The sequence below is a fragment of the Coccinella septempunctata genome, chromosome 4, assembly GCF_907165205.1.
Source record: "Coccinella septempunctata chromosome 4, icCocSept1.1, whole genome shotgun sequence".
NCBI lineage: Eukaryota > Metazoa > Arthropoda > Insecta > Coleoptera > Coccinellidae > Coccinella > Coccinella septempunctata.
Genome location: NC_058192.1, coordinates 36,750,948 through 36,766,946, shown reverse-complemented (window position 1 = coordinate 36,766,946; position 15,999 = coordinate 36,750,948). Strand labels below are relative to the sequence as shown.

Below are 15,999 nucleotides of genomic sequence, written 5' to 3'. Positions count from 1 at the left end.
ATAATCTCTCCATCTTATCATGATTTCCTTCTCACTTGTCAGTAATTCCCTTTGTTTGTTTCTTATGGTTATTTGTTCTAATCCCTTTTTCTTTCTCGTATTTTTTAACATTCTATAAAATAATTTTTTGTTCTCATTAGCATATTTTTCCATTTTATCCCCAAACTCAGTCCAGTTCTTTTCCTTGTTGCTCTTGATCATTTCTTTAACTTTTTTCCTTTTTTCCTTGTACCTCATATAACTTTCCTCAGTTCTTTCTCTTAAGTATTCTTTCCATCTGTTCTTCTTGCATTTTATCTCTTTTTTAATGTCCTCACTCCACCAAGAAGTATATTTCCTTTTTCCTTTGACTCTTACACTTCCACAAACCTCCTTTGCTGTTGCCAATACCTTTGTCTTGAAGTCGATCCACAAATCTTCCAGCCTCCAGTTACAGTTGACTACATCTACCCTTGAAAGTTCTTCTTCCAATTTTGTTCTGTACTTCTCTGCAATCACACGTTCTCTTAGCTTATAATATTTAATCCGTTCATAACATCTTTCATTTTGTTTTTCGATCTTCCCTCCCTCATCCTCTTCCACCATTCTCGCAACCAACATGTAGTGATCGGTTCCTAATTCAGCTCCCCTGTATACTCTCACATCATTCACCTCTCTCCTACTATCCCTCTCCACGACTCTATGTAATCTCTATGTAATCTATAATTGATCTATCTTCTCTTTTTGGTCCCTGTCTTGTATACTTATGAATATCCTTATGTTCATAGAAAGTATTTGTCACTATTAAATCGTTCACTCTGCAGTATTCAATAAGTCTATTTCCATTATTTGTCTTCTTATCTTCACCATATTTGCCCACAACTCCATTATTATCTTGTGAAATACCAACTCTACCGTTGATATCTCCGCATATTATAATTTTTCCCTTACAGTTTTCCTTTGCCATAGTCAAATCTTCCCAGAATTTATCTTTTTCTTCCGCTCTTGCATCCTCGTTCGGCCCGTATACTACCAATATAGATATAATTCGGTTCGTACTCTTTTTTAGACGCAGTAAGAGAATCCTTTCAGAGTACACCTCCCAGTGGTCCACAAATTGACTCCATCTCTTATGTATCAGACATCCCACTCCCGCTGCACCGTGCCTTTCATATTCCACTCCACCGTATACCATAATGTGCCCATTTTCCATCAATTGTTCTCCTTTCCCCTTCTTTTTTGTCTCTGTTATACCTAAAATGTCAATGTTATACCTCTCAAACTCCCCTATTAAATCCAATTCTTTTCCCCTTATTCCTCTAACATTCCATGTGGCCAATTTCCACTCTCTCCATTTAGTCTTCGTTCCAACCAGAATATTATCCTCCATATTTCCCAGACATATAGTATTCCATCTATCGTTATTTTCTGATATCCTATTTTCACTTTTCTTTCTTTGTCTCTCTCCACTTTTCCTATTTCTAGGATCTGCTTCTGGATTTGTCTCTCCTTTGGGGTAAGGTCGTTTTCTATAATTGTTTTCTTTCCTTTTAAATTATGTTTCTTCTTCATTACCTGTTGTTTTTGCTCCCAACTACCTACTTCAGCGACAAACATTTCAATATTTGTACCTTGATTAATTCTGTATGCTCTTTTAATTTCAACTTTTGTCTTCAGTTCATTCTCTATGTACGTTTGAATTTCATCCTTCTCTTTTAAAACCTCAATTGCAATATTCTTGATTACAATATTGTTTTTCTTCCTTCTTTTTTCCTCTCTTTCGGCCTTATCTTCCAAAACTTCAATTCTTTTCTCTAACATTTTCTTTTCCTCATTCCATTTTTTCTCTCTTTTCTGCATTTCTTCCCGCATATTCTTGATCTCAACCTTTAGTTCTTGTATTTTTCCTCATTTCCACCATAATTTGTTCCATCATCATCTTGAACATATGTTCTAGGTTTCCGGAATCCATTTCTTCCCCACCCCTTCTTAGTTTCAGGTTTGGTGATCTCAGTACTTTTTTATTCCTTCCAATAGACTCCGCTTCTATCTCTTCGAACTCGTCACTCCTATTGCGTTTCTTATCCGCTAGACTCATTAAGGATCACCTGTTGCCGTATCCTCTTCGATTTACGCGTATAACCGCCGTGCGTCAGCAGAGCGGTTGCGTCAGCCCCCTACTTAATTCAGGTGTTGACCCGCCTCTACCGCTGGCTCGTCAGTTACAGCTTTCCTTTACGATATCGGGTTTGTTGTTATTATCCTTTTTTCTTGAGTGTTTTATTTCCTTTTTCTCAATTTTTGTGAAACGGGAAGACTCACCTGAAAATTCAATCACCCACCAATTGAACTTTGAAAAATCTTCTACCTCACGCTCTTATTTTTAATTTATCTTATCTTATTCACACTTTCCCAGACTATCGTAAAGGGTCGTTTATACTGGCCCGTAACTTATGCCCTTGACTTATGCCCTTAACTTATTCCTTTAACTTGAGTTGTCTGGTTTATACTGGATAACTTGTTCCCTCAACTTTAGTTGTCTTCAGATGTTACAGAAAACTAATATGGATGTTTACGCAATCATAGAATCGGAGACAGGTTTATTTTTCTAACCTTATTCTTCTTTCAACCTTAAACTGAAATCGAAGAATTTTCCAAATAGAATTCTAAACATGGTTGTCTCTGTTTTTATGATTATGAGACATATGTTCAATATGTTGTACACAGATGTTATGAACCCATTAGCAATAGTATTGGTAGTTAGTCACTCGTTCTCTCGTGTACTGTTTCAAAGATTTTCAAAGATAATGCTTTTAGATGAGAATGCTATTCCTGCAGCAGCAGCAATTCTCATATTGACTGCAGCTAGCATCGAAGTAAATCAAACCCAAAAGCGTCGAAAAAAGCGTCGTTGGAGCGTGAGGCCTTTGTTTCGTCAGAGGCGAATTGGGGAACATTTCACTAATTTATTCGGCAATATGAAAACCATGGACCCTGAGCAATTTTTCTCATACTTAAGAATGGACAGAATTTGTTTTTATAAACTGTTGCAGTTGGTAGGACACAGATTAATTAAGCGTGCTACCAGAAAGACTTTGAGCCCTGAGCAACGTTTAGTAATCACATTATAGTAAGTCAGCTGATGCGCAATGCCCATGGTATAGCTATATTATATGTCTTGTTTTCCAGTTTCTTGGCCCATGGGTGTAGCATGCAATCTGTGTCCTGGTCGTTCCTTGTTGGCAAGGCCACAGTGTCTGTAGTGGTGAGAGAAACATGTCAAGCTATTTGGGATGTTCTCAGTCCAATATATTTGAAGCGCCCGACTATGCAAGATTGGAAGACTATTGCAAATGAATTCGAGGAGAAGTGGAATCTACCACACTGTTGTGGTGCTATTGATGGAAAACATATTGTGATGCAGGCACCAAAAAATTCTGGATCTAAATTTTTTAATTATAAAAAAACCTTCAGTATTGTTCTGATGGCTGTGTGTGATGCATCCTATAGATTCACCTTGGTGGATATTGGATCTTTTGGGTCCCAGAGTGATTGGGGTGTATTCCGGGAATCGGCTTTCGGAAAAGCTCTTGATTCGGGTAGTTTAAAACTACCCCCTGAAAAAAGTCTGCCTGGGTCTGATGTAAATTTTCCCTCTTTTTTTGTTGGAGATGAAGCTTTTCCTTTGAAGCCATATCTTCTTCGTCCCTATCCAGGTAGAAATTTGGAGGAATCCAAGAATGTGTACAACTATCGTCTATCAAGGGCACGCAGAACAATAGAGAATGCCTTTGGTATTCTGGCTTCTCGTTGGAGAATCTTTCGGAATAATATAATTGCAGACGTCACAACAGCCGAGGTAATCACTGCAGCTACCATTGCTTTACACAACTTCATGAGAACAGAAGTATTGGAATCCAAGGGTCAAATGCCAAATTATATTGGTACTGTAGATGATGCTATAAGAATTGAATCCAATCGTTCAAGGTTAGGACGCTTGGGTCCAAACAATTCCGATAGGAACTCTATTGAATCAAGAGATATAATGAAAAACTACCTACATAATGAAGGAGCGGTACCTTGGCAGCTTACTTATGTTAGGCGTAAGTCACAACCAAATACAGGATCGTCATAGTCCACACGTCGTTTGACATGTGGCTGTTCAGTATCACCATCATCGCGAATCATTGTACCTGAATAGATAAATGTGTCACGTTTTCACAATTGGCAACAGTATCAGGAATCATAATTTCAGACTTTTGATAGTTTATCCTCAAACGGTATTGTTCACCAACATCTGCTAGTCGCTTTAAGAGTTCCTTCATGGCTTGTATCATTGATGTGATATTTCAGGAGTTGAGAAACTCAATAGACGTGCCTTTATAACATATGACCATAATTTTTGGTGACACGAGTAACAAAAGCTAACATGCATCGCAAACAGTTGCAGAAAAACTATAAAATATATATGAAAGTTATGTAGTAGTATTATGTTCTCATGTGTGTTACAAAATTGTTTTTTTATAAATCATTCCTTATGTACACTAAAACTATTTACTTGTTTTATTTATTAGAAAAGCTATTTATTGAATCGTTTTTGTGCTCATCAAGAAACTTGTTTCATACATCAGAAATATTTAATGAAATAAAAAAAATGAAATTTAATGTTTTAAATAAACATTTTTCTATTCTTCTTGCAAATCACCCATTACCCAAATCTTAACTTAGGGTGAAAATATCGCTTTCTTGAGTCTTGTGAAAAATTTGTCAAATGTAATGATGAGAATTTAAGGTTTTAATATCATGTCATTCTCTATGCCTAAATAAAAATACAGAAACTAAAATGAGATCAGTAAAGACACTAATGGAGCCCAAAATTATTATCATTTCCTGTGACGTTACTGCTAGGAGGCGAATGGTTGAATAAGAGAATGAAACAAATAAATTTAGTAAACAATTTATTCCTATTATTATGAGTATAGAAAACTAATTGTGTGAATATTCATCAATAAGCCTCAAAATGCCTTGTTTACACTGTCTTAATTTTTTTGCGTCCATTTTCATCAAGTCATGATGTAAACTATCGCAAAAATTTTTAACAGATAGTTCTTTGGAGCCCTGTTTGCCAGATGAAGAGAGTGACTTCAGAACGTTAACCGCTTCATTTATAATTGGCATCATATCAGGATTTTTGGGATTTTTATTTTTAGGAGTACTTTGCTCCACAATATTTTCACAAGATACATCCCCAAAAATTTCGTTGTCTTGAGTGCATTCCAAATCACTATCTATAGTTTCGTAACAAATAGTGTTTATTCCTGAACAATTCTCTTCAGACAGTTCCTGCACTACTCTTTTAGTAACTTCGTTCTCTTCAGGCAAATTGCCAAACGTTTTTCTTTTCCTCATATGGGTGTGTAGAAATTGCATGTACTTCAATAGTTCCCATTCTTTGGACTTGCCTGATGAGGATCCAGAAGGGGTTATTTTATTTCGTTCTTTAGAAAATCTGTTCCTTAGGGTATTCCACCTATTTACACAATCTGAAGCTGCAAAATTCAATTCATTGAGTAAAGCAATAACTATTCAAATTATTCATTACTTACCAGGAATTTTCATTTCATTAGAAATAAATGACCATGAATTTTCTAGTGCCAATTTATCCTTAAAAGAAGGATCTCTTTTATCGTAAATATGAGGGAACTTTTCAACTAATTGGATTAGTTTAATATCGGCATCAAATTTTTTCGATATCTCACACATCTTCACGTTGATAAATACTTTGCGGAAGTGAAGCTAAATTTGTATGTTTCCTCTGTGATAAACAAAATGAAATGAAAATGAAATTAGATGAAACGAAAACAGAAAACGTGCTATCAACTATCAACAGTTGACTGTAGAGAAGGGAAAATTCAAAATATGTATGTAATGCGCATGGAATAAACTCTGGCATGCTATTGGATGCCCTTAAATAATTCCCGTAAAATTCATGAATTTCTAGATAAGGGAATAAGTTAAAGTTCGAGTATAAACCATAGCATGAGATTCCTATGTTTCAACTCTTAGGGTAAGGGAAAAGTTTAAGTTACGGGCCAGTATAAACGACCCATAACACGCTCGACTATACCGAAGCAGCATCGATGATCGAATCAATTATTATGGACCAGTGCATCAAATAAATCTATAAAACTGCGAAATGATTCGTTATCTCCATGAAATTTAACTAATTCAAGTTTGGGTAGTTGAATATTTGAGTTGGTTAATTTGGATGAATAAATTGTTGCATTCATTCCAGACTGAGTAGCATCACCGTTATCTGAATCGAATAGATCAGAGTAAACACTTTTTATGAAAAAGAACTCATTCAAAAAACCCTTCCTTTTCAAGATCAGGGTCGGCTTCTGTTAGAAGAATTGAAACGATGTTACTATGATTATTCAAAAAATCATCACGAATCTGATCAAGTTCTGAGCACCGCACTCTAAATAAAGATCTTACACTTTTATCGGTTTGACGCGATTTGCCAATGAATAAATCACGTTAATATCCGACAGAGCAGTTTTTCTAATGTTCTGATACTTTTTAAGTTTGTCCATAGTGAAATCTACGACCAAAATGTAAATGTGAATAAATAAGCCAAAAGTGTAAACACCCGAGTAGGTTATGAGTGGAACAAAGCGCGTGACTGAACGATATCGCGAAGATGCGGACCGCAGTTAGTCGTAAAACATTCAAACGTCCTTTTTTTTTAATTAAAATGGCGTTCTCAATGTGGAAAATTGTGAAAATCGAGAAGGAGATAAATTTTAAATTTTTAATGTTATAATTGAACGAATTATATTGGCGACGGATGAAAATTCGTCTAATGAAGGTGAATTATGAGTTTCACAATGCAGCAGTGAAGTGAGAATTTCTCTTTCCGAAAATGTCGTGGTCTCGAAAAAAACGAATCCAACTTTCAAAAGAGCCAAACCTCAAATAATCCGGCTCGAAGGACCAAAATGTATGATTTCGATAGAATTGTTGGTGAGAGAATGGATTGTATCTGTTCTTGGCGTAAATTTTTGTAGAAAGTCAGATTTCAAATAATAGATCATTTGAAATTATTCTCACGGAGAAATCCGGAGCACTCCTCTTCTTCCTGTAGCGGCGGGTCTTCCGTCTCTGGAGGAAAGGGCCCTTTCGACGGATTCTGGATGTGCTGAGCTTCTTTCTTGATTTTAGTTTGCGCTAACCCGCACTTCAAGTTACAGTGTTAACAAATGTTCTAATTGAGGTTCAAAGCGAACGACTTGGGCAAAAATCAATGAGATGCGACTGAAGGCCCAAAATTAAACGCACTTTATAAATTAGGCAATCGAAAGCGACGACGACGTATAGTCTAAGACCATAGGCGTAGCCAGGGTTGTGTTTCGGGGGGGGTTTTGAAATGAAATTTTTCTGATTTTGACATATAAATTGAAACTTTTCGAAACTAATATTATGTAACTATATTATTTCGGGGGGGTTTGAACCCCCAAAACCCCCCCCCCTGGCTACGCCCGTGTCTAAGACTAATTGTTCATCGGAGGAAAAAAAAATTAAACATATGGCAAGAAATTTGAATCGAGTAGAACGACCGCACATATGCCAAATTGCACCAACAAACTCGAAATTCAAACAATAGCTGACCCGGCAAACCTAGTTTTGCCATTTAAATTATTTCTAGGGTAGATAATAATAACGAACTCATCATTTTGAATTTTCGATTTACTCGATATAACTTAACTTTTTGTCCAAATGTCGAAAATCTATAAGTACTCTCTATGATTGCTCGATTGGTCGTAAGAAAAAAGAATGCCTTTTTTTCTGTTCTGTACAATTTTTTTTGGGAATATTTTGTTATATAAACCTTGCCCTAACAATAATAAACACAACAAAAAAAGAATTGTCCAATTTGGTGCGATCGTTTGAACAATAAAGCATTTTGAAGTAAACCATAGATCCTCTTTTATCAATATAGATTGTAGTAATGAGTTACATCAAAATTATAACCACAATAAGGATTGAAGAACTACACTGTAAATAGAAAATATAATAATTAAACTTGAAATGGATACGGGGGCATGTGTAAATAGAATAGAATAGAATAGAATAGAATAGAATATATTTATTCACCAATAATAATTGTTAACAAAACAATGAAGATGGGAAACGTCATACAGGAAAAAAATAAACAAAAACAGAGAAGATCAACATTCAATGTTACTCTCCAGGAATTCACCAACAGTGTATGGCTCTAGTCGTAACAATAGGCTGTAGACCTCTTTTCGAAAACATTTGAAGTTATCAATTTGACGTATTTTGGATGGTAGTTTGTTATATAGTTTTAGGCACATATATGTACAGTTTCTTTCTGTCAGGGACAACTTATATAGAGGGTACAGAAAAAATTGGTTTCGGGTCTTGTATGAATCACTTTTCCTAAATTTGTCGAAAAGGTTCTTATTTTGGAACAGGAACTGCAGACATCTATAGATGTGGATGCCAGAAAGTGTGAGAATGTTATTCTTTCTGAATACGCCAAGGCAGGATTCCCGGTACCTCAGACCAAAAAGAACCCTAACGACCATCTTCTGGATGTAAAAAACCATTTTCACATGTCGACTATTCCCCCAAAAAATGACACCATAGCTCATCACGGACTGGAAGTTGGAGAAATAAATTGACTTCAAAAATTCCAAGCTGAGCTCCGATCTCAACACCCGCAAAACAAACACTGTCTTGCTTAATCTTCTGCACAATTTATCAACATGCTCTATCCACTCAAGGTGTTCATCAATGTGGATACCCAGAAACTTGGTTGTTGTTCGAGGAGAGATAATTTCTCCTGATAATGTGAGCTGATATTCTGCTTCAACACTTCTTAGTTTATGGGAAAAGAAAACAAATTCCGTCTTATCCACATTGAGATGTAAGTTATTTATTGTGCACCATGATTGTACAGATTGGTGAGTATATTCAAGGAGGCCCTGAAGATCTTCACGGTTTTTCCCGCGTATTAGAATGTTTGAGTCGTCAGCAAAGTTGATGAATGCTATTGATGGTAGAGATGTCATTCTAGATATATCATTTCCTTCCCTGAAGGCGGAGAGTATATTTCTAACGATATTAGGAATGTCATTTATATATACAACAAATAGCAGCGAACCCAGCACACTTCCCTGTATCACACCTTGTTCAATAAATGACTCTACGGATGTATAATCAACTCCTCTCTTACAAATACAGCGAAAGAAATACTGGGCACAGAATGCTCCCGAAAATCCCCAGACTGGTTCGCCGACAAAGAAACTCATATCGCACCCCTTCTGGAGGCAAAACACAAAGCGATGAAAACTGCAATCAACAAGCCTGGCGATATTGCAGCCCAAAAATGTTTTATTGACATAAAACGCGAGGTCCGTCAAGAAATGAGAAAAATCAAGGATAGCTGGTGGAAAGAAAAAGCTAGGGAAATACAGGCTTACGCCGATAACCCTGACTACAGGCGTTTTTTCGAAGCTATTAAAACTGTTTACGGTCCAAGCAGAAAAGCTAGCTTTCCTATAAGAGATGCTCATGGAACTATCCTAACTGATGATAGAAAAATTCTCGAAAGATGGAAGGAGCATTACTCACAGGTCTTGAATCAAAATAACCACTCGGATTTATCCATTTTAGACCTGCTCCCCGCGTATAGTCCGATGACATCGCTTGATGACGAAATCTCAATGTCGGAAATCATAAGGGCGATTAAAAATATGAAAAATGATAAGTCACCTGGTCTAGACGGCATTCCAGCGGAGATATTCAAAGCCTTGGATGAAGACATTGTCAATAGTCTCCTAACACTATTCCGCAAGATCTGGGAACAGGGAGATGTGCCACAAGACTTCAGAGACGCTTTAGTTATCAACCTCTATAAGAACAAAGGCGATACGTCGAATTGCAACAATTACAGGGGCATATCGTTGCTTAGTGTGGCCGGTAAAATTCTCTCGAAGATTATGGCTAATCGTCTGATTCCACTCTTAGAAAAGCTACTACCTGAATCCCAGTGCGGCTTTCGACCAAATCGAGGTACGGTGGACCTAATTTTTACACTGCGACAGCTACAAGAGAAGGCCCGTGAACAACAATCAAGGATCTATACAGCCTTCATCGATTTAAGTAAGGCATTCGACTCGGTGAATCGGAGAGCGCTATGGAAAATCATGGCACGTCTTGGAGTACCCAAAAAATTCTTAGCAGTGTGTAAAAGTCTTCATACCAACAACACCGCTAGAATACAGCATAATGGCGACCATTTCTCAACCAACTCTGGAATAAAACAAGGCTGTGTATTAGCGCCTTTACTGTTCAATATTTTCGCCATAGCTGTATCGATAATTGCTGACATGAGAATGCCCGTAAGAGGTGTTGGGATAAGATTCAGATTTGATGGAGGCCTGTTTAACCTGAAGCGCCTCAGCGCAAAAACCCGTACCAAGTTTATCACGGAACTTCAATATGCAGACGACTGTTCACTCATCGCTAGCAGCTCAGAGGATCTACAGATAATGATGGACACCTATAAACATATATACGAAGCTTTAGGCCTTAGACTCAATATAGGCGAGACCAAAATCCTGGTGAGTCCGCCAGAAAGCCTTCAAACAGCTATCAGCCTGGAGAATGAAACTCTAGAACAGGTCGAGCAGTTCAAATACTTGGGAAGCTTCATAAATACTAGGGCTAATCTAGACACGGAAATACAAAACCGTATCAATTCGGCATCACGGGCATTCTGGAAGCTAAAGGACAGAGTGTTTCAAAATCATGACCTAAGTCTGAAGACCAAGACAGCTGTTTACAAAGCAGTGGTCCTCCCAACGCTTCTTTACGGAAGCGACATCTGGACGCCCTACAGCCGACATATTAAACAGCTTGAACATGCGCAACAACGTCATCTAAGACAGATAATGCACATCAGATGGTTCCACAAAGTTTCGAATGCAGAGGTCTTGCAATGCGCGAGTTGTACAACAATTGAGACTCAAGTAACGAGGGCCCGACTCAGATGGAGCGGCCACATTCTGAGGATGCAAGACACAAGACTCCCCGAAATAGCTCTATATGGCGAATTCACTGAGGGAGCTCGGAAACCAGGAGGCCAGTATAAGCGGTTTAAGGATACACTACATCAATCCCTAAAATTAGTAAATTCCAATCATAACTGGGAACAACTAGCGTTAGACAGGTCACAGTGGAGGTCTTTGGTACACAGTTATAATGGAGAATCGAGAAGGATACAGCGGCGGCCAGATCTGGTTGGTGACTATCCATGCCCTGAGTGTGGAAGGATCTGCAGGTCACGGTTGGGTCTCTTTAGTCACAGGAGGGCACACAGTCGCAACTAGCCCCAAGAAATTACAAGTCTGTTTGCATTTTTTTTTTTTCTCTTTTTGTAGATTTATTCCCGGTAACAGGTTGTAGCAATGAATGAATGAATAATAATCAACTCCATCTATCCTAAGAGATACATGCTGAGAGCGTCCGCTGAGATAGCTCTTAAAGAACTTGAGTTGAGCATCTCTCTGTGAGAAGACCATCGTTCTGTGTCTGTACACTCCTGGTGGAGTAGTAGACTATTTTTTGAGTTGTCTGGAGAGGATTCTGGTGGGTCTGGTTTCTTTCATTGGTCATATCATCCTGGTAGGTGATTTCAATATCCATATGCACAAAAATGATAAAAATAAAGAAAAAGATCTCCTATTTTCCCTATTGAGCTCTTACAATTTGTACCCACTTATTAATGATTACACCAGAATTACGAACACCTCAAAGTCCCTTATTGACAACATTTTTGTGAATCGAGAGAAAGAGTATGTAGCAAAAGTTCATCATAACCAAATTTCCGATCACTCTGCACAGAGTGTCAGTTACCCCTATCTAAAAATCAATGATTTTGTTCTCAGGAGAGTATTCAATGAATGCAATAGGGCAGATTTTAAGAACAGACTCAGCGGTGCATATTGGTCCAAGGTTTATGAGTCAACTGAAGCAAATGAAGTTTGGGGAAAGTTTTACAGTATCTTTCGGCATTATTTTGATCTTAGTTTTCCAGTAAAGACAATAAAACTGGGAAAGAAGCCTCCAAAACAAAATATGATGGATCCTGAAATACAAGAATGTAAAAGACAACTAGACATTTTATTTGTTATTAGCTCTGTAAATGAATCTTTCAGACAGGAATATAAAGATGCAAAAATCGCATATGAGAAGATGCTAGCAAGAAAAAAGGGTGCATATTACCAACACAAGATAGAGCAATCTGATAATAAATCTAAAACAACATGGGCGATAATAAATAGAATAAAGGCCGGATCAGATGCTCCTAGAGATACACAAGTGGATGGTGAGGGAGTGGAAATTGCAGACAGATTCAATCAATACTTTTTAAATTCTGCAATGAGCATGGTGCCTAATTCAATTGAAGAGAATCATGTTCCTTATTTCCAACAAGCAGATAAGTCCATGTTTTTCAAAGCAATAACGGAGGAAGAAATAATAGTTTCAGTGAAAAGCCTCAAAAATAAACATGGCACTGGCTATGATGAGATTCCAACATCACTCATAAAATTTTGTATTAATGAAATGAGTACATCGTTAACATATGTAATAAAAACATCTTTTGAATCAGGAATATTCCCGGATGCATTAAAATTAGCAACAATCAAACCCCTACACAAAAAAGGCAATGTCGCAGAGATTGAGAACTATAGGCCAATAAGCTTGCTGCCTAGCTTTTCGAAAATTTTCGAGAAATGTATAAGCAGCAGGTTAATGGAGTACTTTGTCACAAATGATATGTTGTACAAAAGCCAGCATGCATATTTGAAGGGGAGAGGAACTCACACTGCTATATTTGAGTTCACAGAGAAAATTTTACAAGAATTGGAGGAAAAAAACCAAGTTATGGGGCTTTTTTTAGATCTTACAAAGGCGTATGATTGTGTGAACCATAAAATTTTATTAAAAAAGCTGGAAAGATATGGTGTTGCTGGTGTTTTGCTTGCATGGTTGGGGTCGTACATGTCGGGGAGATTTCAGCAAACGGCCATTACAAAGGAAGGAATCTCCTATACATCCAGTAAAGAATCCGTTGAAATAGGCATTCAACAAGGTAGTATCCTAGGTCCAATCTTGTTTATTATTTATATAAATGATGCTCCCATTTCTGTTGCCAATTTGAATTGTTTTCTCTGTGATTATGCAGATGATAAAAATATTCTAGTAGCTGAGAAAGACCTAAATGCTTTAACTGGAACTTTGAATAAAATTTATGAAGCTTTATCGAATTGGATCTCTAATGAGGGGCTGCTATTGAATCATAACAAAACCGATTGTGTTTTCTTCAAAACTAGAAGAAGTAATGTTGATTGTCCCGATCACATTAGCTTAAATGGGGTAGAGATTGGTGTGAGCACGGAGGCAAGATTACTGGGCATGACAATTGATGAAACTTTATCATGGGAGGTTCACATTGATAAACTTACCAAGAAATTGAATTCGGTGTGCTACACTTTAAGAGTGATGTCACAGTATTTGAATGTGTGTGGTTTGAAAATGATTTATTCCTCATGTTTTGAAGCACCTCTTAGATATGGAGTGGTTTTTTATGGAGGTGTCAGAGCTTCAGATGTAATATTCAGAACTCAAAAAAGGGCCATAAGAATTATCAACAAACCTAGCTATAGAGCATCATGCAGAGGTTTTTTTAGAAGCAGTGGTTTGTTAACTTTTGCTGCAGTATATATTGAGGAATGTCTCATGTTTCTTTTCAAGAACCGAGAATACTTCAGAGAAAATTTACCATCTCATTCTTACAATAGTAGAAGCTGCAATTTTGTGTACCCCATTCATAGACTGACAGTTACAGAGAAAGGAGCCAAGTATGCTTGTATGAAGCTTTTTAATAGATTACCTCTACGTTTCAAGCAAATGGACAGCAAATATGTTTTCAGGAGAGAATTACACAAACTGTTAATTGAGCTGGAGCCTTACACTGTGCTAGAGTACCTAAATGCTTCTTTGTAATTTTGCTGAGTAAAGTTTCTATATTTTTGTTTTTGACATTATTTCGTTCTGATGATACATAAGTATATGTGTATACATGTATTGGATTCTCGAAATAAACATTACTACTACTACTACTACTACTACTACATCTCGTATGCCATATGCCTCAAGTTTCTGTAGTAAAATCGCATGATTTACTGAATCGAATGCCTTCGAGAAATCTAAGAAGAATCCGAGTATCTGTTCATTCATCTCCAAGCCCTCAGTTATCATCTTCACTAGTTCGTAAATCGCTGTCTCAGTGCTTTTTCCTTTCATGAAACCATGTTGTTGTGGATTTAAAACCTTCAACTTCCTGAAGAAGCTGAGAAGTCTATTTACTATAATTTTCTCGAAAATTTTGGAGAAGTTACTTAAGATACTTATAGGTCTGTATTTATTTATATCATTTGGATCATTCTTCTTGTAAACAGGTTTTATCACAGCTATTTTGAGCATATCCGGAAATACTCCGTACTGAAAACTGTTATTCAGGATATGTCGTTATGGTTGAGAAATCCAAGAGATACTTCTTTTTATTACTCTCGTTTGTATACCATCATAACCGACGCTTTTTTTGTTCGCCAAGTTATTGACTACATGTTCGATTTCTACATCAGTTACGTCGAACATAATAAAAGAATGATCCAGCCGAGTAACAGCATTCAATGTCTGTGACACATTGCAGTGTTGATGTTGGTTTGACGAGTTTCCAAATGGAAAGCCAAAATCCTCTACTAGTTGCTGGGGCTCGTTAATATTGCCAAATTTAGGTTTTCCTTGTGCTCTACCTGTTTCCTCATTGATAATGTTCCAAATTGTTTTCGATTTATTTGTAGAATTTTCATATTTTTGACGATACAAATTCTGCTTACTCTCATTAATTGTCAGGATTTTTTACCTTGTCGAAGTCTGCAGACATCACTGACACTTTGAACGATGAATAGTCTTCAGGTCGGTTTGATCGATGTTTGGAACACTTAACATCTTTGAAATTTTTATCACTCAGATACTTTATAATCTTTTCAGGAGCAACATTTGGATCGAGATTACTGACGTGTATCTATATGTGAGAAAGGTGTCACTGCTTTGAATTCTTCAGTTTTCCCTGTGCCTAGTATACTTTGTCTACGTCTTTTCAACTTCTTTTTCGGGATGACAGGAGTGTATTCATCGTTTTTAGCTATTCTTCGAGAATCTTCGAGATTTGCACTTTCTGATATAGTTATCTTTGTTGACTCAAAAATCGTCGAGTTTAAGGTAGGTGTTATATGAGATTGATTTTTAGTCATAGTTTGTTTCTTCACAAAGTTTTTACCGGGTTCGGCATTTTCGACCTTTTGATTGCTTCCTCTAGGTGTAATGGAATTGATTTTATCTTTTTGGATTTCACTAACCAAAACTTTAAGATGAAGATTTTCTTCACGCAAGATAGATACTTCCTTACGCAGTTCATCGATAACTTTCCCCAAATTTTACTCAATTGAAGATTTTATAACTCCAGGAATGATTTTCATACATTCCTTCATTACTTCTGTTATGATGAATTTGATAGCATCAGCAGAACCAGTTGAGGTTATGTTGGGTATCGTACATAATTTGCACTTCCATGATTTATATTCACCGGATTTTTTCATTTTATCAAAATCAGAAGAACTGATTCCCATACAATTGACATGATTTAGATGTAAACTGTTACTTGAACAAGTCAAATCAGAATTTCGGCTAATGGGATTAAGACATACGCTACACACGGGCGCCATTTTGTTGTTTATAATTAATTATAAAGACTTTTCAGTTCTCAAGAAAAAACAAAACACAAAAATAGTTGGGGCTGATGATAATCTGATTTCTTATACAGGTAACAAAATTGCTGTTATTGGTAAATGTTTTCTCAAT

At 36.8% G+C, this 15,999-nt stretch overlaps 2 protein-coding genes across 2 annotated transcripts; one reads left to right on the top strand and one right to left on the bottom strand.

Annotated features, from left to right (window-relative positions):
* The first annotated feature begins 2,541 nt into the window (after positions 1-2,541).
* LOC123311698 (protein ALP1-like) lies at positions 2,542-4,114 on the top strand. Its single transcript, XM_044895768.1, has 3 exons — positions 2,542-2,742; positions 2,797-3,109; positions 3,169-4,114. Exons 1-3 carry the CDS (start codon positions 2,652-2,654, stop codon positions 4,112-4,114), a joined length of 1,350 nt encoding a protein of 449 aa, XP_044751703.1. The 5' UTR covers positions 2,542-2,651.
* Positions 4,115-4,965: 851 nt separating this feature from the next.
* LOC123311697 lies at positions 4,966-5,857 on the bottom strand. The gene is made up of 2 exons (XM_044895767.1): positions 5,586-5,857; positions 4,966-5,528 (listed from the first exon to the last, which is right to left on the bottom strand). The coding sequence occupies exons 1-2, from the start codon at positions 5,740-5,742 to the stop codon at positions 4,966-4,968; spliced, it is 720 nt and encodes a 239-aa protein (XP_044751702.1). The 5' UTR covers positions 5,743-5,857.
* Between the last annotated feature and the right edge of the window lie 10,142 nt (positions 5,858-15,999).